The sequence below is a fragment of the Vanacampus margaritifer genome, chromosome 13 (assembly GCF_051991255.1).
Source record: "Vanacampus margaritifer isolate UIUO_Vmar chromosome 13, RoL_Vmar_1.0, whole genome shotgun sequence".
Taxonomy (NCBI): domain Eukaryota; kingdom Metazoa; phylum Chordata; class Actinopteri; order Syngnathiformes; family Syngnathidae; genus Vanacampus; species Vanacampus margaritifer.
This window is the reverse complement of record NC_135444.1, coordinates 21,617,199-21,640,462: the sequence shown is the minus strand read 5'-3', so window position 1 is coordinate 21,640,462 and position 23,264 is coordinate 21,617,199. Positions and strand designations below refer to the sequence as shown.

The following is a 23,264-nucleotide window of genomic DNA, read 5'->3' as shown; positions in this document are numbered from 1 at the left end:
ATTGCCGCGTCAGATCCTCCTGCAGACAGGAAGTATAAAACAGCACGGGGTCCTCCTCCATAATCACCTTCACCCCAACCTCAAATTCGTTATGAGGCCACGCGTTCCCTTTCAAGTTGGAAAGCATTTTATGTAGCACGGTTGTAGTTGTAGTAACACAACTGGTGGCCGTCTGCAGCCCCTCACCAGGCGGTCATGAGAACAGAACTGCAGTAGTTTGTTTGTGCTGACCACGCAAATCAATAAACACCAAAATATTCTTGGCTCGCTGAAAGCCGGCTGATGTTATTAGTTAATATTACATGGAAAATAATCAGACTTGTTTGATGTGCTTGTGTGTAAGAAAATTTTGTTAGCGACCATACAAAAATTAGAGGCACAGTCCCCCCCCCCCACACACACACACACCATTGTGTACAACTGCTGGTTGAAAAGTGTTTTTTTTTCTTTTAATTGTAAACTCCCCCTTACCACATGCAAAAAAAAAATTCATAAGGATGAGTGACAAAACGTAAACGAGGAAGTCGTTTTATTGGTTCATCATGAGCACAAGTGTATCCAACCAGCCTGGATGCGGAGAAGAAACCAGTGTGTGTTTGTTGAGAACATTTACATGACATGTCAAATAATTCCCTTGAATGAACCGAAATATGATATAATAATATATAACAATATAATAATACTAACTTTGCACGTCGGACATTATGTGCGAGTGATGCTCTGCTAACAAGCAGGACCCGCCTGCTGCAACGCTACACTTAGGCAAGAAAGGCAACTGGGCGGTGTGTGTGTGTGTGCGTGTGGTCATGTGACACTCTGAAATATGTGAATCATGTGTACACCAGCTTGTCAAAAAAACAACAAAAAAAAAATGGTGCTGACACTTTTTTTTTCTTCACAGACGACATTAACGTTTCTTTAGTTCCATGCCTGTCCATGAGTAAACATTTTTATTTTAAATAACATAAAACAACAGAAGTCTGATTTGAACACTGTATTTCCAACAATAGTGGTCAGGGGCTTTCATTTACTCAACTGCAGATGGGGAAAGGCAATGGATTTCCCTACTGGTGTGCGAACTACCTAACTCATTCCCTGTCTGGAATCTAAATGTGCACTGCCACAGATGAATATATTTGAGCAGTGGGTAGACGCGGATGGAGGATCTTGCTCAATTTGGCTCATGTTGTCCTTGGGGCTAACTAGTACCCGTTGGCACCATGCTTCTATGTTTTTTAAAGGACAATACAAGCAAAAAGGTATCCATGTATGCTTTCATTTTCATTTCCCACACTCCCACCTCTGCCCAGTTGAGAAAGAGAAGAAGAAATATGCTGGTCTCCAATTATCTTCAAAGCGGCTGCTTGTTTAGCGATCTCTGCAAGCAACCAATCATATTGCAGCGGGACTTTGAAAATATAATAAATTCCCATTACCGGTGACGCACAGTATTGACGGTTATTAAAACATTGACTTTTTAAAACCGCAGTAATCGGTAAACTAATTTGGAGTGAAAAAAAACTTCTTAGACTTCTTTTAGGTGCTGCTGTTTTAGTTCGCAACAGAGTTCAAATAGGCACTGCAGTTAACGTCAGAGTTTTAAAATTGCGTCTGCTGTTCCCTCAGGAGGAAAAAGGCGGCATCTATTTAACTCTTTGACTGCCAAAAAACATTAAATAACGTTTAGTAAAATCCTATGGAGAAGTGCCAAAGACGTTAAAAGACGTTTTTTTCAAAACAGAGGTGAAACTAACCATTTTCTATTGTTGATTACTGAAAAACGGAATAAGGTAGAAACAAAAAAAAAAATTCTGATGAAAGATGAGAGTCCAATCTTTCATTTGGTAGTATGTGTGTTTCCATAGTCCAAACACATAATTTTCTGTGGACCTTGAAAGATCAGTCAAAATGCTTAAATCGGCTGGCACCCACGGCATCCCTTTTCTGAAAACGTCTGGCAGTCAAAGAGTTCAGGAAGGCGTTTAGTTTAGTTGCCCTAAGTGGATGACGGCCATTATTTGAGGAAATAGGGTAGCACAAATGACCAAAGGCGAATAAATTAAGGCACTTCCTCGTCTTGTACATATACAGTAACTCCGCTTCAAGTGTCTTTTCAAAACGTCCCCAAAATGGCACAAAGTGCACCAATTCACAGTTCGTCCCGCGAGGCCCTGGCGGCGGGCGGCGGCGAGTCGCCCGTGACGCTGTTCTGGGCCACGGTGCGGATGCGGCCCTGCTGGGCGGTCTTGCGGGCGTGCTGCCGGTCCCAGTCGGTGGCCACGGCCTCGTCGTCCCAGATGGTGGAGGTCTCGGTGTCGCTGATGTAGCCCGGCTCGCCCGTGTAGTGCGTGGGGTAGATGAGCAGCGGCTCCACCGAGAAGGCTCGCAGGTCTCGCGGCTCGTAGTGCGACATGTAGTCCACGCTGAGGACCATACGGCAAGACTTTACAAAGCAGGCGGTGGATGATGATACGGATATCGCAATTCACAATTTTCATCAGAGCTATACGGTGGTGTTTTGAAATGTGAATCATCTTTTTTTTTTTTTTGCTTTGGCTTATGAGCAAAAAAATTTGAGTAGTAGTGTAGTGAACTCAGCTCATCTCACTTCACGAAATAGAGTTTCACTTCTGTTGGAAGATTATTGCATTCTCATGCAGCATAACTGCTAAATGCCACTTCACCATGTTTGCTTTCAACTCTGGACTCCACCAATTCACCCAAGTTTTCGTGGGCGATTTTTGGCAAAATGGTTTGTAGTGTGGCTGTAGACTTGTCCGTCATTCCAACCTGGTGCCTACAGGCCTATTCTGAAAAATAGCTTAATAATTATGGGACATTGTAATTTCCTAGGACGTGTTGCAGAAGTGATCGTTTGAAACTGTATAAAGTAACGCTTGCAGGGATTTTTTTTAAACGTGACTATTACTATTGTTTTTATGGCTGTTATTGTGCCCATTGTTTACTCTAGAACAGCGCTTCTCGATCATTTTTTTTGTGACGCCACCCCACCCCCACCACAGGAAGAAAAAAAAGATTTTGTGCCCCCTAGATCTTCAGCCCAACTATAAATAGTATAATTTGCCGATAAAATTGTTGTTAAGGACACCATTGCAGAGGAGCTAACACTGCTGGCACAATCTCTGACAATGCGAGCGCCACTGCCACCTACTGAAGTGGATGTGCAATTACAATTTATCATAGTATGGCAAAAAAAAAAAAATACTAAAATATAATTTAAGTACATTTATTATTTCGGAAGTGTGCATCAAACTGGTAGCCCTTCGAATTTGGTACCGGTAGCTCTTTTCAAAAAGCTTGGTGACCCCTGACCTATGCTAATCAAATAGTCGAACAAAAAAGTGCATCATTGCTTAAGAGAAAAAGTATATATAAAGCTATAGTTCAGTATGTATATCTATTTATTGATCAAAAAAATTGAGGTTTCTGTAGAAAATATGCCTTGAAACATTTGATACAGTTTGAATCCAAATGCGATAAAAAGTAGTAGAAATTAATAACTAGAGACAGCAATGTTTGCATTGTAAAAATACTGCAAACACTTCTTGTCGACTGTAAAAACTCTCCGTCTCATTTCAATTTCCTTTCTACCAACAATACATTCAATCACGTGCCTCGCAATTCACATTTCTTTCCCTATTGAGTGAATGAATGATTGTGAATACATACACAGTGTATTTACACAGTAATCTATACACACATGCCTGTGTATTTGCATAGTAACGCACACACACACACACACACACACGCACGCACACACAGCATCCATCCCTACCCCGCCCCCACCGCCAGGCCGCCGCTATCAATGGGAATCCTGTCCCCTTCTCCGAGTAGCAGGAAGAGCCTTGCCGGCCCGCATTCCTCAAAGAGAGGCAAGCGAGGGAGGGGGCGGAGTGAGCGACACAGGTCCGGTGCACAAAGTGAAACGTTTGTTGAGGGGAGCCACGCAGAAGGTGCAGAGAGGAGGAAAAAAAAAAAAAAAAACGGTCAGAAGATGCGAGGGCACGAGAGGTGTGATGGACGAGGAAGAACGCAAAGCGAGATTTATTTGTTTTTATCAATTTATCTTTTTATTTATTTATTGTAAACAAGCAAATACGTAGACAAACAAACCATATTCCATATGCAGTTTTACTAAATAATTTGATTACTAATTATGATTAAATTAATTATTAATAACTAGTGGTGTCAGGCAATTAGAATTTGTCATTGTAATTAATCTCATGATTTCAATAGTTAACTCACGTTTAATCGCAAATTTTATATCTGTTGTAAATGGTCAATTAAATGTACAATAAAATATTTTCATCCTCTTGTTAACATAAAAGTGAGGGAAAATGTTAAACTAATAGAAATCTCCCTGCATCTTTTAGTCATTGATACATTCATTTCATAATTCATCAAATTAAAAAGATTGGCTGTACTGTAAAAAAAAAATTAGCGTGATATTGATTTGTGTTGAGGTCATTTTTCTGCCACTAGATGGCACAATTGCATTTGTAAGACATTGGTGACAGCTCAGTGCATTTTTCTTTTCATATTAAGAACATGAAATAACTTTCTGCACATTTTTAAAATTGTAAAATACAACTTGACCCCAGTCTCCACAAATATATGCATTATTATTCAATTTATTACTGCAAAATGTTGACGTTTCTGCTGCGTTGCGACTGGAATCCCCCCAGCACGGGCTTTTCAAGTAAGGGGCGGTCATTAATCGAGCGTTAAAAAGAAAAGAAAAAAAAGGAACTTTAAATTAACACAAAATGAACGCACTCATTTTGACACCCCTATTCATGACAAAACAAAAGCATGATTATTTATTATAAAAATATTTCACGTACATAGTTGAAATCAAAACACTTTCCTAATCTACAAAAAAATGCTCAATGTGGCCCCGGAGCAAAGACATTTTCCCGCCCCTGTACTAGATAAAATACAAATGGCACCGTGTGTCCTCTGTAAGGTAACGTGCAACTTCAAGAACAATCCAAGCACTGTTCAGTGTGTGCATGAAGATGGGGTTCACTACTGAAAAGACAAGAAAAAACACTTTGCTGGAATAGGAGAAGAGGAGCTTATAAGTAGAAAACGCCTGTGCAAAGTGTAACAAAAGACGTCTCAGGGTTTGCTCCGGGTCACCTGCTGACTGCTTATGTAAGAGTGTAGTGCACCTGCACGCGTCTATTTGGAGTCATCAGTCAATATTTGCGTTCGCCGAGCTTGTCTAAAAGCGTCTTCCATGTTTGTGTTTATGAATGTAACATGAACACACTCGCTTGCCTTCTGTTCGCTGTATTACGCTGTCTCGAAAAATCAACGCTGAAAGTATGTTCTTACTATTTCCAATCATGATTGATACGACGCTAAGATGCTAACATGTAGCAAGATAGCAACTTGAGAACAGAAAGTACCGAGGCAGAGGGAGAAGCATTAAAAACTGTCCACTTTGTATAATGTCGATTTTGTAGCATTTGTAGCATTGTTGATTTCTGATAAGTAGAAGGTGAAGAAGGTGGGAGGAAGTGAAATGTTGGGTTTGCAGTAGAGTTAGAGTTGGAAGTACAGAAAAGGGTGCGAGAGGAGAGAGAGAGGATGGAGCCCTGAGGCACACCTGAAAGTATTTTCTTACTATTTCCAATCATGATAGATATGACGCTAAGATGCTAACAGTTGTTATGCTAACATGTAGCAAGATAGCAACTTGAGAACAGAAAGTACCGAGGCAGAGGGAGAAGCAATTAAAAACGGTCAACTTTGTATGATGTACGTAGATTTTGTAGCAACGGAGAACTTTAGTTTTGCGACGGTTTGGCTTCATTAAGTTCAAAGTGAACCAGGTGTTGATTTCTGATAAGTAGAAGGTGAAGAAGGTGGTAGGAAGTGAAATCTTGGGTTTGCAGTAGAGTTAGAGTTGGAAGTACAGAAAAGGGTGCGAGAGGAGAGAGAGGTAGAAGATGAAATGCAGGGGCCCCAGGATGGAGCCCTGGGGCACACCTGAAGTGATTGGGTGAAATTTGTACAAGGAAAAGTACACACTGGTGTGTTTTTTATACAGTAGATCAAATTAACCCCAAAATCTCATCTGATTACCTCTTTGAGAAATCACAAAGTTTTTACACCCTGTGAAATTTTTACACGGCACATTCAAAAGCGACTTCAAGGATGCAGCCTCTCTTACGCAAACAAAATTAACAATAATTGACCAATGAAAATGTGGGAGGCATTGGTTTACTCTAAAAAATATATACAAAGGCCTTACTTGGGGTGTTTGTTGAACATGACGGGCAGGAACTCATCGACCGGCAGCATCTTCATGAAGGGTTCGGCGTCCAGTAGCTTTCTGGCTCCCTGCAGCGACAGCACGTAGCCCAGCGTCCAGTAGGAGTAGTCGGCCTCCACCAGGTTGTTGACGCCGTCCACCGAGCGCTCGGGCTGCTGCACTTGCATGCGCTTGCGCCCCACGTAGCTTAAAGTACAGAAGGACAAAATCTCAAATTGATTCTTCCAAACTCCTATTTGTCAACGTGGTTCATTCTTACATGAGGTCCCAGTCCAGCTGGGCTTTGTCCACGTCGTCCATGATGGCCTGCAGACGTCGTTTGAAGCGGGGCTCGAACCTCACGTCGTCCTCTAGAAGAAGAACTTTCTGAAGGCCGCGTTCCACCACCTGTGGATCCAAAATGTTGGCTTGGTAGACATGCTGCGACAGGTACCATCCTGAGTTCCGAAAAACTTTGAAAAACTCATTCATACTGATTGGGGACTCTTAATCTGGCTTTTGACTTGGCCACACAAAAAATACTTTTGTCCTGCTATGAGTTTGACCTTGATTTGAGGACGCAAGACGATGGCTGGATGTTCAACTGTGGGATTTTCTAGTAGACATTCATTTTTTCCATTAATCACAAGTCGTCCAGGTCCTGAAGCAACATAGCAGCCCCGGACCATCAAACGACCACCTGCTCTTTTTACCCCAGACCTTCCCAAAAGTTTTACTTTTTGCAACTGTTTTCATTAAAGGTTTTAGGGATTATCAAGATACTTTGTACAGAATTGATATAAGACTATGTGTTTTTTTTGTCAATGTTTTTTTTTGCCTGGAAGTCTCCCATGGATGTCATAAGCAAGCTTCTGTCAAGTTAGCTTGTGGTTCTTTTGTTAGCTCCTAGATGAGCTGTTGTGGCACTCTTGGGAAGGTTCACTACTGTTTTCTCCAATCGCGGATAATAGTTCTAACCATGCTTCATTCAAGTCCCAAAGTCTTGGAAATAGCATAGCAACCATTTCCAGACTGACAGACGTTAGTCACTTTGCTTCTCGTCCGCTCTTGAATTTCTTTGGATGGTGGCCTGATGTGTTTTTCTTTTGGGATCCGGTAGTTGACTTTGTCTGACCCGCTCGTAGCCCTTCGCTACTCTCACCTGGCTCCATATGGAGTGATGACTAAGGAAGCAGCCGATCTCGCCTCTGGTCAGGACCCGGCCCGAGTACGGGTCCTTGTAGCCGGGCAGCATTTCGATTCCCAGCGCCTGCAGTTGGGATGTGTTCAGAGCTCTGAGAGGTTAAGAGAAGAAGTCACGCTTAGTCACTTACTCGAAAAACTGTTAGTCAGCTGCTGCGTGTCGTAGCATGTATGCTAGGAGGAGAAGGATTTAAGCGAGAGAAGTGGATAGGAAGTTGAGAGTTTGGAGAACTAGATGAGAAAAGAGTCAACACAAAAAGTCAACATGCGAATTTCCATTCACATACGCACTGCTCAAACATTGATCAGATCAATCGCATACACAATATAATAGTTACCAGTCGGTCCATTCACAAAACAAGCTGGTCAAAGGTTTGAGATGAAGACGTAGACCTACTTGCCGTCCACCGCGGCCGAGAGCGTGGCGTGCATGCCCAGCGCCGACATTGTTTTCAACATCCGGCTTCTTCGGTCCAGCCGACGCTTCAGATTTATCAGGAAGATCTAAACACAAACACATGACACATTCGCTACGTGGTGAGGCAGTTGAAAGACCGCAAGAGAAGTCATTTTGAAAGGCAAAAAGTCATTTACGTCATCGAAACCCATCGTGTCCTGCGGCGGTGGCGGAGAGGACAGGCGGTCAGAAGGCTCAATATCGTGGTCAACTGTGGGGCACAAAGAGAGATGTACCCATAAACAGTGATTCACCATTTATCGTTACATTTTCCGATATGAACAATGAGATGACGATAAACTAAAAAAATAAAAATAAATACACCATTAATGTGGCCTATAACCTGTAAAAAAAATTTTTCAAGTGGGGTAGTAAAAATAAGCAATTGAGATAATGTAGTTGCAAAAGTGCGCACACCCTCTTACAACTGGGGATGTGGCTGCGTTCGGAATTCATCCAATCACTAATTTAGTAGGCTTTCCTGATTTTTTTTCCTGACGCCTGAATGTTTTGTGCTAGTTCTATTTAAACACGTGGGAAAATCTGGATGAAATGACAAGTTTGAAATAGCCGCAGTTTTAACATACGAGTTTCACTCAAAAGCAAATCAAAATGTCATAAAAATCCAACGAGAACATCTGAAATTAATCAGAAGCGCTTTAAATGGTGGCAGGTGTGTGCTGACTCCCATTTAAGATGGTTGAACGTGATTGGTTCATTGTGAACACAGCTCCATCCCCATTTACAAGGGTGTGAACACATATGCAATCACATTATTTATTTTATTTTTAATTGAGTTATAGATTAAATGCCACATTAACTCATTTGTTACCAAAAACGTATAAATATGTTCTATTTTTTATGTATTTATACGTTTAAAAAAATGGATGCTAGAGCATACAGAAGGCTTTGAAGCAGCCTCTCAACTGCACAAAACGGTTGAAGAAATGGTAGTTATTATAAAAAAAACGGCCAGCAGGTGGCAGCAGAGCAAAAGAGATCAACCAGGGCCATGTTGAAAAAAAAATCATTTACCAACCGTTCTAAACATATTTTGAGATTTGTGAATAATGATGAAACCTAGCTATAGTCTAATGCTAACTGATGCAAAACGGAAACAAATGGAAATATACTTTTGTTTCCCGATGAAAGAAGAGACTCTAATCTTTCTTTTGGTAGGTTCCATGTTTTTAGAGCAATAGAACACAATATTCTGTGGGCCTTGCAAAATCAGTCAAAATCCAGTAAAACAGCTATGAGCGAAGGGGGTTGCTTCAGTGAAAATGGCTGGGAGTGAATGAGTTTTAATGGTGGGATTTATTTATCTTTATTAATTACCGTAGTCTATTTTTTTAATCTCACAAAAACTTGGGATTTGAACATGGCAGGGTGTGTAGACTTTTTATAGCCACTGTACAGTATGTATTTTCCCGTTTATTTTACTTTTGACAAAACCAAGTGTTTGTGTGTTTGCTCTGGCCGCAATGAACATTTTGTGAGCACCCGAGAGCAAAAAAGTGGCCACGATTTAGTATTTCTTGTTCAAGTCATGTGTTGGGCTCTGCGGGATAGCAAGCGGCGGGAGGACAGAAAAGCAAAAAGGAAAAGACAGAAAGACGAAGCGGGTGAATTGAGGCTGCAATCAGAGACGCCACTGGAAGTCAAGGGGAACAGGCCGAGGGGGGAGGCACCGTGAGGCGTGACAGATTGCTGGAAAGCGTGTGTACACTGTGTGTGTTTGTGTGCGCGTGTGTGTGTGTCAACTCACTCAAGGCCTCCGTGATGGTGTGTATGAAACTCTCGCGCTCGTCTTCGACATTCTGGTGCGCCTTGAGGGGGACGGGGAGGAAGCCGTAGTGCTCTTTATTACACACGTGCATCTGCACACCTGGAGGACAACATACACACACAAAAACACGCGCACACAACAATTTTGACTTGAGGATAATTTTAACTTTTTGATATACTTTACATTGAATCTTAATTAGGACTATACTGGAAGGTCGGGTTCAAATTTAAAAGCAAAAGACAAGTCAGAAATGTTCTTTGCGCCCGCACTAGTCTAAACACAGCATTCTGATTCATATTGTGGAATACGAATTAAGCAGTAAAATCCACCTATCTCAGGAGGCGGACATTTTGTCTTGTACTGCCACTTGTTTCCGACTGAAAATGACATCACGGTGCCAAAGGACACAGTGAAGCGACCTATCAGGGCTCACCTGTTTTCTCGGTTTGGTTTATGGGATGTTCGCAAGCTGAGCCCTTAGGCACTGTGGAAGACAAAATGGCCGCCCCCTGGGATGGATCAAACGGGTGGATTCTGCTGCCTCATTCATATTCCATAAGCACAATTTTAATCAGAATGCCGTGTTTAGAGTAGTTATAGTGAATAGATTTTTAATTTTTATTTTTTATTTAATTTGATTCACATTTTAGTCAAATAAAAGTGCATGTATTTAATTTAACTTAAAATAATACAAATTGAATGCATTTTTTTTATTTGGTTATTAATGAGTATGTATTTAATTTATTGTGTATTTCATTATGGAATGTTATTCATTTAATTAAAAAATTAGAATGCATATAATGATTATTAATTGATAGAAATTGAATTTAATTCAAATTAATTACGTTTACACATTTATTTTGATTAATTCATTACTATGTAACAGCATTTTACTTTTAATTCATGTAACTAATTTATTCATCTGTGTTTGAAAATTTTGAAAAAAAAAATTATTCATTTTAATCCATTATCAACAAATAGGTATTTAACTCTTTGACTGCCAGACGTTTTCAGAAAAGGGATGCCGTGGGTGCCAGCCGATTTAAGCATTTTGACTGATCTTTCAAGGTCCACAGAAAATTATGTGTTTGGACTATGGAAACACACATACTACCAAATGAAAGATTGGACTCTCATCTTTCATCAGAAAAAAAAAGTTTGTTTCTACCTTATTCCGTTTTTCAGTAATCAACAATAGAAAATGGTTAGTTTCACCTCTGTTTTGAAACAAACGTCTTTTAACGTCTTTGGCACTCCTCCCTAGGATTTAACTAAACGTTATTTAACGTTTTTGGCAGTCAAAGAGTTAATCTAACAATAATTAATGAATCAGTATTTACTGGAATCAAACTATTCATTGTACTTGCTTTTTTTTTTTTTATACTGAGCCAAATTCCAAGCATTTTACCCTTTAAAACTTTTATCTGAGTAATTCTGAAGCCTTGAAAACAACAAGGACGATCAAATTCCATGACACTCTATCCACAAGAATTTAATGCCCCTGTGGCAACCTTGTCCTTCATGCAACGCGCAGGCCACTACACATGCTAATTGCACAGCTGCAAAAATGTTCCCTTGAGCATTTTGGGGGGGGGGGGGGTGCTTCATCAAGCAGCGAGCAGGATTTCTCTCATTGCGACGCGATGGCGGCGGTATCACGAGGTGGGTTAAGTCGGGCAAGCGGTTACCAAATGCGCGGCCCACCACTGCAAACCTGTGACCCTGCGAGCCAAATCTGTGATTCAACAAACTGGCAGGCAAACGCAACACATTCTTTGTCAAGTCTATGAAATGGAAATCTCCAAGGTTGTGTTTGCTTGTTTAACAGCACACACACACACACAAACAATGCGTACACATGGTTTTGGTCATCTATCTGCTTTCACTCATGCTACAAAGTCTTCTTTGTTATAAGCCAAACACGCTGATGGAGACAATGAGTAAACAAATAAAAAGCAGCTCACTGTTAAGCAGTCGTGGGAAGTGACTAAGTACATGTAAGTGCAAGTATCTGTTTTTCTCTTTAAGCACTTTTGCCACTTGGACCGGAGCCTGACGTTCAATACAATCGTCGGGCCGGCTCCAAATGTGCTCGTTTGCCGCGAGCTTCCGACTCACCCGCCTGACGTGCGGAGAACGCAAACACCATGATGTCATCGAAAGCCCAGCTGTAGTCGGGGTGAGGCGGGTAGAAGGCGAGCTCCCGGCTGGCCTGCCGTCTCAGGTCCAGCAGGAACGTGCTGTGCACCATCGGGACCGGGAAGCAGCCCAGACGCTTCCACTCCCTGATTGGCTGGTAGTCCGGGGTTCTCTTGTAGTAGCCCTGAACCACAGAATCGTTTGTTTTTGTCGTATGAGAAGATGGATGGATGAATGTTGTGCTGTTTGATATTGTGATATATACGGTACACTTTATAACCCTCCGTCGTTTTTATGGTTCATTTGATGCGTGTTTTATTGCGTTAGCGCTGTTGCTACACAAATGTGACACAAAAACATTCGCATTTCGATTACATCATCCTTGCGCCTCAATCTGCAGGCACGGCTAATCGAGTTACATTAAGTGAGTTTTTGTGTGACGAGAGTTACATTGGAGGGCCCACACCGCAGATGCTATTTTAACTTCGTATGAACAAATGGAAAACGGATAGATGGACAGATGATGGATGGATGATGGATGGACAGAGGAATGGAAGGATGGACAGGTGGATTGATGGATGGATAGATGGATGGATTGGTGGTTGATGGATGGACAGATGAATGGAAGGATGGACTGGTGGATGGATGGACGGATGAATGGGTGGATGGATGGATGGACAGACGGATAAATTGGTGGTTGATGGATGGTTGGATGGACAGATGGATAAATTGGTGGTTGATGGATGGTTGGATGGACAGATGAATGGAAGGATGGACTGGCGGATGGATGGACGGATGAATGGGTGGATGGATGGATGGACAGACGGATGGATTGGTGGTTGATGGATGGTTGGATGGACGGATGAATGGGTGGATGGATGGATGGACAGACGGATGGATTGGTGGTTGATGGATGGTTGGATGGACAGATGAATGGAAGGATGGACTGGTGGATGGATGGACGGATGAATGGGTGGACGGATAAATTGGTGGTTGATGGATGGTTGGATGGACAGATGAATGGAAGGATGGACTGGTGGATCGATGGCCAGATGGATGGACGGATGAATGGGTGGATGGATGGATGGACAGACGGATAAATTGGTGGTTGATGGATGGTTGGATGGACAGATGAATGGAAGGATGGACTGGTGGATGGATGGACGGATGAATGGGTGGATGGATGGATGGATAAATTGGTGGTTGATGGATGGTTGGATGGACAGATGAGTGGAAGAATGGACTGGTGGATGGATGGCCAGATGGATGGACGGATGTGTGGGTGGATGATGGAGGGTTGGATGGACAGATGAATGGAAAGACTGAAGGGTGGATGGATGGAGAGATGGATGGATGGACGGACGAATAGATGGAAGGATGAAAGAATGGATGGAAGGACGGACGGACGGATAGATGGATTGGTGGTTGATGGATGGTTGGATGGACAGATGGGTGGGTGGATGATGGAGGGTTGGATGGGCAGATGAATGGAAAGACTGACGGGTGGGTGGATGGAGAGATGGATGGATGGACGAACGGATGGAAGGATGAAAGAATGGATGGAAGGACGGACGGTTAGATGGATGGGTGGATGAGGATGCACGTTGGATGGACAGATGAATGGAAGGATGGACAGGTGGATAGATGGATGGACGGATGCGTGGCTGGATGGATGGACGGGTGGATGGCTGGAGAGATGGATGGACGGACGGATGGTTAGATGGACGGTCGGATGGATGGGTGGCTGGATGGATGATGGAAAAATGATGGGTGGATGACGGACAGATGAGCGGATGATGAATGGATGAATAGTTGGAGGTCTAATTGGATGGATGATGGAGAAATGGAGAAATGGACGAACGGACGGATGTCTGGGCTGTACCTGTGGGGTCATGCCGCACCAGTAGTTGGAGTACAAGGAGCGGGACTCCAACATGGGGGCGGCCACCGTCAGATTCTCAGCAATGAGCAGGTTGAGCACACGCGGGTTGGTTAGGAGGTTGTCGCTGTCTACAAACTACAAACAGAAAAACCCAAACAGAGACCGATTACTATTATTACTATTACTGAGACCTGCAATAAATTAAGTTTAGAGCTTGGCCAGGGAAAGCATTAGTCAAAAGTCAGTTATTGTGATGCTGGATGGGAATTTCTGCAAAACTCAACAGAGTTCTTGCACTGACAACACGGCATCTTTCTCCTACCAGTATAAAGTCGGCCCAGCGTTCCCTGGCCGCCTTCAGCGCCGCCTGCCTCAGTTTCATCACGTGATTGAACCTGGACGCAGGCCAGTGCTTTGGACCCCACTCGTCTGTGTAGGACCTAAAATACAATATATATAATAATAATAATATTTTAGAAGTTGGTAACTTGGAAAATAAGGAATGGAAAGCGACAACATGCTAGCTTTTAGATATTAGCTAACTTTAGAAGCAGTATTATATGTTGCACTAATTCTATTTCAAAGTCAGTAGGCTTTTATACAGTACCTATATTTGATTTGTGGATGGTTGTTTTTAAAATATTATTTTTGGAGATTTTTTTTTTTTTTTTTTACAATACTTTCAGTGTTTCATGTTTTTTTCTCAAAAAAAGAACTACACAAAATAAATAAATAAAAACTAAAACTAATAAATGCAAAACTAAATTGAAGTATTTTTTGAAAAAAATGAATAATAAAAAAAGAAAGAAAGAAAAGAAAACTCAAAACGAAATAGAAAGTAATTGAAATGAAAATGGCAAAACTAACGACTGCTGACCTGGGTTCCTCCATGGGCCTCCACTCCACGTAATGGTAGAAGCGCTGAGCGTTCTTCAGCCATTCTCGCAAAATGGCCGTGGTGTTGTCCGTGTTGTGGTCGGTGGCGGCCCTGAAACGACACCGACATACGGTTAGAGCCGATGACTCGCTTGCATTACGAGAGTTGTGTGTTTCGTCATTTTGCTCTTTCGATTTGACCTTTGATGTTAGGATTGATCTGAACGTGAATCCTGTTATTTCTTTGAAATTTGTGAATCACTATGGAATCGCTACAACACAAATAAACCTTACCTTGCCTTTTGCATGAGGTGAGTTTGGGTATGCGCGTTAAAACCAAAAGCATGTACCAACAAGCTTGTACACGTGCATGTGTGTGTACATGTGTGTGCGTGTTCAGTCATGCAGAAGGAAGGCGCCGCGTGATGACTGCTTGTTGTTATTTCATTCTGCGCCAGTAAAAGTCGGCAACACCTGACGCTGTCTGTACTGTAGTAATGAGTTGACACACGCGCTTCTTCAACCGCTAACGCGCTCTAGTGAGACACATACATGTGCTGCTATAAGACAGGAAGTGACACGTTCTAGCTTTGGGCTATTCAGGAAATACATACGGTACATAAATTTGGATGAAAGGAGACAACTACATTGACTATGGATTATAAAATGATATTTGCTTGCTAGGTAGCTGGCTATCTATCTATAGATAGATAGATCGATTGATAGCTAGCTAGACAGCTAGCTAGGCAGATCGACAGCTAGCTAGCTAGCTAGAAAGATCTACAGCTAGCCAGACAGCCAGATCTACAGCTAGCTAGCAAGCTAGCCAGCCAGCCAGATAGACAGACAGACAGACAGACAGATAGATGGATGGATGGATGGCTAGACAGACAGACAGATCCCCAAAATTTGCCACCCCGTCAATACACTAAATAAAAATCAAGGCCCTCCAAGTGTGATGCATGCGCGTCTACACAGTCCAAAATAGACTTTGGAAGAGAGTTAGAGCGGCGAGCAGTGGAAAACTCCACCAAACCAAATGTGTGCTTACGTGTTTATGTGTGTGCACACTTCCAGGTAAGAGAAACTTGTCATTTGCTAATAGACGTGTTATTCTTCAGAATTGCCGGCAAATGACAAGCGAGCGGTGGCGTCTTGACAGCTGCTTTAGGCGCACGTTATTTTACTAGTGAGTGCCAGGGTCTGTAATTTGGTGATAAGTAGTAAAAAAAAATGCACGTGTCAGGTTGTTGTTGTTGGCACATTACCCAATGTTATTTTTGTATGGACTGGCTGACTCCAAAATAAAGTGCATTGCAGGTGAGCTGTAAGAAGATTAGTGCCACTCAGGCTTTGATTTCCTCCAGACAGGCCTTAAGGAGAAAGTATCCTTTTTGCTTTGCGGAACATACATCTGACTTTCATCGGCATATAAATATCATGCAAAAACCCAATAAAAACAGCAGGGGCCCCAACATTGAACCCTGTGGAACACCATACAACAGTGGGGCAACCAAGGCGAACACAAAAAGTATCGTCGGCCAAATAGGATCCGAACCACTCTAGTGCGTGACCACTAAAGTCCACTCGTTGCTGCAAACAATCGTGTACGTGTCGGGAAAAGCTCGAGCTCCAAAGCACACCGACTGACCGGGTAGATAAACTTAAGGATGGTAGATGTGGGTTCACTATGAGGAAATCAAATTAGCTTAGCTAGCTTTGTTCTCATGTTTTGAATGTGGTTTTTTTTCACTGACTTTTTAGTGCAGCTTCTCCTCAGTGGCTCATCTTTTGTTTTTCCCCACGCACACCCTGCCTGCCTGCCCGCCCGCACGTGCACGTGTGCGCACGGACGGCCCTTTCCCCTCTCAGCCCTCCGAGCGAGCACACACTGTGACTTTCCACGATGACTAACACGGTGACATCTGCCTCCTTCTTCATTGCTGCTTTTTGCATCTGTAATGAAGCATCGCTGTCAAATGGCAAACACAAATATGCAGTTTTATCCCAAGTGGATGTGATGCCGTCGGGGCGCTAGAAAACATTTTGTGGTGAAAGTCACAATAATAACATCCGTGTCAGATTTTTTTTTCTTCTTGAAAAGCCAGTTGTATATTATGAAATACATGCAACAAAAATGTCACTTAAAATTTAAATGTTTCATAATTAGTTTGGTTATTTCTTAAATTAAAAATAAATAAATATTTTGGGGTATAATAGTTTAATTTAATTAGGCCAGCTGGTCTGATTGTGAAGGCCCTGGGCAGATTACATTGACGTGGCAACACATGGAGGCGGAAATCTGATTGGACAAAAAAATAATAATCGAACCTCCTCATATACTAAAAGCAGTGCATCCAAGAAAAAATAAAGGGAATAGAAATTTGTAATATCGTTTTCACATGTGCTGATCTCGCCATGTAACACGTGACGTCCCCTCAGCCTCGTTTTAAAGATTGATAGTAAACTGTAGCCTCATTATTCTGCACCCTGAAGGCGTTTTAGTTACTTTCCCATTTCCTTTGCTGTCTTCGTATATAATCAACATCTGGACAACACGTGCCCATGGGCCTCACCTTTTCGAACCTGCATCTAATACAACTCTCTTGACCCTTCAAGGAATATTTTTTTTTTGGGGGGAAAGTCTGACGTGACCGCCAAGATGTTAATAGGAGTTTGGTCGCTGGCGTGGCCACTTTAGAGTGCATCGTTGTTAGCCATGAGTGCATACATGCCACAGAGAGAAGGTGGAAGAGTAATGTTAAAAAAAAAAATGCTAAAAGTCCGACGTGACTGACAGTTAGCATACTAAGCTTCTGGTTGGCGTGGCCATTTTAGAACGCCTCGTTATCAGCAATGAGTGCACGCACATCACGGAGGGAAGTTTAAAGTGAGGTAAAAAAAAAAAAAAAAGAGTCAAAAAGTCTGATGTGACAACCAGTGTGCTGACATAAGCTTGGCGCTAGTGTGGCCGATTTAAAGTGCCTCATCCGTGAGTGTGCGGAAGTCACAAATAGAAAGTGGGAGAGTGGATTAAAAAAATAAAATGAAATGCCTGACATGACAGCCAAGAGTGCATCGTTGTTAGCCATGAGTGCATGCATGTCACAGAGAGAAGGGGGAAGAGCAACGTTTAAAAAACATGTTAAAAGTCTGACATGACCGACAGTTAGCATACCAAGGCTTCTGGCTGGTGTGGCCATTTTAGAGCGCCTCGTTGTCAGCCTTGAGTGCACGCATATCACAGAGGGAAGTTTAAAACGAGGTAAAAAAAGAAAAACATTTAAAAGTCTGATGTGACGACCAGTGTGTTGACATGTTGTGTGACCGCTTTAGAGTGCCTCATCGTCACATGGAAAAGTGTGGGATATTTTCCCGGCTCAAGCGTGCATCAGAAAGATGCTAGACAAAGTAGGTTGTGGAGGTGATATTTGATTGACAGTTGAGCAGGACGTAGCTTCAGCACATTCAGTGGCCATGTCCACATCATTTTCTCGTTTCCCCGAATCTCAGCACAATCTTGCAAAAAATACGCTCGATATTTGAACGTCTTTCCCACGAAGACTGAGAAGAAAAAGAGCGACAAATTCCTCATGAGTTTCAGCGTCAACAAAAAGTGGACTTGCGCTCAAGTGTGACATTCAGTAGTCACATTCAAGGTTACGCCCCAACTCCATTGAAGTGCATATAAAAGGCTGAGCGCTGGGAAAAACACGCGGCATTGAAGGTATCAGACGGAATGAGACAAACAAGGGATACAACTCGAAAAATGGCATCCTTCCCTAATACAAAGTGAAGCTCTACTGTTTATCCCGACTTGTATGAAAACAGTGAAACCAAAAGCAGCACCAGGTTGCCAGTCTTTGGAATTCTGCCCCAAAACAAGCAAAGCCACAAAATTCGGTTTCCTCCTGCAGGCCAGCGAAAGAGAAGAAACACAAACAGGCCACTAATCAAGCTCTGGGATGTCATCGATTGTTTTTTGTTTATGCCACGTCGGCAAATAAATGCCAATTAAACTCTCCCATAAAGACTTTTGTCTTGAGGGGGCTACAGAGGATTCGTTTGTGAAGTCGCACTTTGGCAAAAGGAACATGAGTGACTTTGAGCCACATTGTCAAATAAGACGACATGTTCACGCTGTCTTGCGGCAAAGTCGTGAAAACGCAGGCAAGCTTTGGGGTACATTTTGCACTCCTGCTGTGTTGGTTCAAAGACAACGTGCCATGAATTTGGGCAAGTTTTTTTCCAACAATGCTAGATTGAAAGAAAACACATTGCAAAAGTTGTATTGAAAATCTGTGAATAATCATGGATAATGAGCCACATGCTGCTTCACGTTAGATAAGTACAAAGATTATTGACAGAGCCTTGCCATGCATACCAAAAATCCGTAAGTGACGGGAGCCAAGTATGGTTTGTAATTGCCTATGCATGCCACAAGATGGCAGCAAAGCCCTTTATTTCTATTAGACAAGGCTATGGCCTGACTAAATGAAGGTCCTCCGCTCACGTTAAAATTGTTTCTTGTTTATATTTTTATGCTCGACATAGCTATGGCGACTAACAAATGGCCACCAGATATTAATTAGATGTTAAAGTTAGTATTTTTAGATTTAATTCAAATGTATTATGTATTTTTCCTGATATATACTTTTAGTTATATAAACAGCTCTGGGGGGGAAAAAATAAGAGACTAAAAAAATACAAAATAAAAAAAACATTGTAAGCCATTGAAACATTAACATTGCCCTTTAAAATGTACTTAATTGTGATTGAATTCATTTAAAATGTATTGTAGATAAAAGTCGAAAAGAAAATGTTACCTAAATAAGTTTCAAAAAGAAATTAACTACAAATGTATTTTACTTACAAATTTAGCTGTACTAGATTAAAAAATAAATCCCATTAATTTCAGTAATTCTTCTGTGTACCACTAGAGGGTGCCAAAGCACCACTGCTATAAATGACAGTAGGATTGTTCATTTCACTCATACGTATCAAAATTAAACACACTGAACATTTTGCGGGTATTTTAATATTTTCCATTATTATTCATAATCGGAATGATGTTACACAACAAAGTCTAAGCGCGTATCCTGTCTCGATAGTCGTGCACATCTGGTTTGCATGTCTCTTTGTGTGACTCAGCATAATGTAAACTAATTGTTTTTATGGGAGCCTTCCATGCGTGTGACGGATCTGCAGGCTACTTTTTGAATGCAAATCCAGTTGAAATCCAACTGATCCACAAAGAGCAATTTGAAGCATTTTCCTGCCATGATTATGGGATAATAAAAGGCAGGTGCAAAATGTCAATCGGAATTTTGAATTTCCTTTTGGAGAGTTCCAAAAATGTTGCGTCACAGGTGGACAATATGACTAATGGAACACACATTTCAATAAAAATCAAGAACTCGATATAAATTATTAATATCATCATTAACATCTACACCCCGTGTTAAAGTGTGACTTGATACATGTCAGGAAAAGCCTCCATGGACAGCTTAACTTTTTTTTTTGGGGGGGGGGGGGGGTAATCAGAGGCAATTTAAGTGTTGGCAGGTGTGTGCTGACTCCCATCTAACATGAGTTGGAATCATCACCACTTTGAATAGGGTGTGTACACTTGTTCGACAACATTATCTCAGGTGTTTATTTTTACTACCCTTCTTGAAAAGATTTTCTACTTTAACTGAGGTTATATTGGTCACATTAATGGTGGAAAAAGATTTTAAAATAATTAATCTTTTTTTTTCCATCACAAAAACCTGGCATTTGAAAAGTGTGTAGACTTTATATGCACGCTAGCATTAAGAGGATAGCTTCTGCTTCTTCTTCTTTTTATTAATTAAGCAGGAACTTTTTCAGTAAAGCTCAGTGCTGCCTGGCGTGTTGTGGCAAATTGTGGTACTACACTGGAAGTGCGCAAACTCATTTTATTTTATTTTTTAAAAATCGCTAAATAATGAGCCTCGATGTGTCGTTGGTTGACAGCACTCCAAATACTGCTGAGCATTTTTGCTATTTACCGCATTCCTTGACGGCCCAGTGAGTTTTTCTCAGCGTTCCGCCACTTTTCATGCCGACGTCTCACAGATGGAAACAACACAGAGACGGGAAACGCACACAAAGACATCGCCGCCGCCTGAAGCGGGAGATAAAAAGCCGTGACAAGCCCAAAGTGCGGCAGAGGGCCAAAATACTAACTGACTGTCACGCTCGTACTTGACTTGACGGCGCCGTAACTCATACGACGTGACGTCAGCGTGACGTCATCATTAAGTTTCTCTGTTGCATGTTTGTTTTTGTTTTTTTGTTGGACTGGCGACTCTACAACAAATAAGAAAGCTCACTTCATTCACCTCAATATTTATTTAATCTTTATTTATTTCACGTTAGACTGCCCGGGTGTACCTAATAAACTGACCTCCCCGTTGACTTTCCATGTGATCCAAAGTGAGCAGCTTCGACTCACTTTTGGACACGCATGACTTCGTCCCACTACTAACACCCCCTCCCTCCTCCTTCTCTTTTAATCCTGCTGTCAAAGCAACTTAATGTCTCCTTTCAAGCACCCCGGTCGCGTTTTATGATTATATTGTCTCTTTATAATGCACTAATGAGAGTTTACCTGCTGCTTTATGGCCGCCTCTGTGCACAGTTGGACTCCGGCGCGGCGCTTTCGTGTTCATGCTAAAATTCTAACTTCTTGTAATAGTAATAATAATAATATAAACAATGCCAACAATAATGCTAAGGCGGCGCAGCAAAGTGTCGCACTGACCAGATAGCGATGCGCTCCTTGGGGTAGTCCAGCCTCTCGATGCATCCCAGGTGCTGAGCGAGGCTGTGCTCCGCGTTACGAGCCACGATGGCGATCAGGATTTTGGGCCGGAGCAAGGCCGACTCACGCGCGGGGCTCGCGTCCGCCTCCTGCACCAGGGTCACCGGTTCCGAGCCCGCCCCGGCTCGCAGAGCGCACAGGGCGGCCAACAGCAGCAGAGGCGCGCGCATCTCGTCGGCTTTCCTGGTTGTGCTGCTGCAGCTGCTGGACCCTCCCGGACTCAACGACGTCCTGACTGAAGAGTGGAGGGTGTGAGTGCGCGTGAGCGAGAGGGAGGGCGTGAGAGAGACTCCTGTCACACCTTCACCTTGAAGCCACTCAGACACTTTTGAGATATAAGAGGACTTGTGGATCGACCTGGCCCGTGAATAGTGAAAATTAGCATTTAAGTGATTGGCATTATAAATGCAAAAAAAAAAAAAATTCTGACAATGTTCAGATGAAGGGAATGGCCATGCTAATTGCTAAGCTAACCTAAGACTGACACATCTAGTGCGTTTAGCACCTGAATGACGTGCTTGGGTGATGGAGACAACTTTCACGGATGTTTGGCTGGAACTGTGTCAAAGTGGAGAACATTCAACTTTGAACAGATAAATAGCAGGCAAATTAATACGTTTCTGGACTCTGGAGAAAAAAATCGTACTCGCTAAAACGGTATTGGTGGAAGTCATCCAGGAGGAGTGGCCTGTTAGGTCATGTATAAAATATTGGTAATATCAGTCATGGTAGTTGCTTGTTTTCACAAGAAAGTCCTGGGTTTTGATTTTGACTTTTGAGGTCTGCACAATAAATGTTGTCAAAATCACAATACAGTAGGGCTTCCCTTAAAAATAAAATAAAAATAATAAATAAAATTAATTTAACTTTTTTTCAAGGCAATTTTTTTTAAAATTTCTTTTGCAATACACAATGTAAATTTTAGAAATAAAGAAACATTATATATATACATATATATATATATATATATATATATATATATATATATATATATATATATATATATATATATATATATATATAAAGAGAACCACTTGTTAATGCATTATATTATCATATTTTTATTGTCAAATAAAATCCTTGCTTCAGGTGCCTGATATTAACAAACATTTAAAAATCTCTCTATATATGAATCATCATCATCTGTCCATCCATAGATCAATCGATAGTTCAATTAGATTCTGCTGGTGTGCCTAATGAAGTGTACTCGAGAAGTGTGGGTAAAAAAAAAGTGCATCCAAAATGGCTGCTGAGATGCTGAGCAAAAAATATCCAAATGTCTCAACCAGCCAGTCAGTCAGTCATTTGTGTCGGTGTAATTTGCTGTCATTTTCCTGCAGTTTGTTTTAAACGAGCGAAGCTTCTCTTAATGACAGACGGCGCGCCGCTCTGTTTATTTGAGCTGGCATGTCGGCCATTTAGGAGAATGTTTTCCCTCCTTGCTGAGGTAATGACAACTGATCTTAGTCACCGGGGCAGGAGGGGCTGTCCGAGGCGTGCCTGAGCAAAAAGAAAATAGCAGAAATTGAGCGTGGTCTAATACAACAGGTGGCAAAAGTACTCACACTCTCCACTTGATTACACAGACTTGTGAAATCAGCTGACTGAAAAAAATCCACCCTACTCATACTGTGGTAAGTCCAGTAATAAAGTATTTGTACTTTGTTACTTCCCACAAGGACTTGTCAACGTATGCCTCATTGGAAAAAAAAAACAAAAACGATTTTTTTTATTTTATTCTCTTACACTATTTCAAGTGGAGTGTTCCCCCACTACGTCGTCACATTA

At 41.9% G+C, this 23,264-nt stretch overlaps 1 protein-coding gene across 2 annotated transcripts; it reads right to left on the bottom strand.

Moving 5' to 3' along the window:
• Positions 1–512: 512 nt before the first annotated feature.
• On the bottom strand, positions 513–21,699 carry colgalt2b (collagen beta(1-O)galactosyltransferase 2b). 2 transcript variants are annotated; one of them, XM_077584555.1, is made up of 12 exons: positions 21,417–21,699; positions 14,631–14,741; positions 14,076–14,193; positions 13,754–13,888; positions 11,851–12,055; positions 9,712–9,831; positions 8,081–8,154; positions 7,884–7,990; positions 7,446–7,578; positions 6,564–6,691; positions 6,284–6,490; positions 513–2,423 (listed from the first exon to the last, which is right to left on the bottom strand). In XM_077584555.1, the coding sequence occupies exons 1-12, from the start codon at positions 21,644–21,646 to the stop codon at positions 2,150–2,152; spliced, it is 1,842 nt and encodes a 613-aa protein (XP_077440681.1). In that variant the 5' UTR covers positions 21,647–21,699; the 3' UTR covers positions 513–2,149. The 2 variants fall into 2 exon arrangements, with proteins under 2 accessions (XP_077440681.1, XP_077440682.1); XM_077584556.1 differs by lacking the exon at positions 21,417–21,699 and adding an exon at positions 14,924–15,148.
• Positions 21,700–23,264: the final 1,565 nt, after the last annotated feature.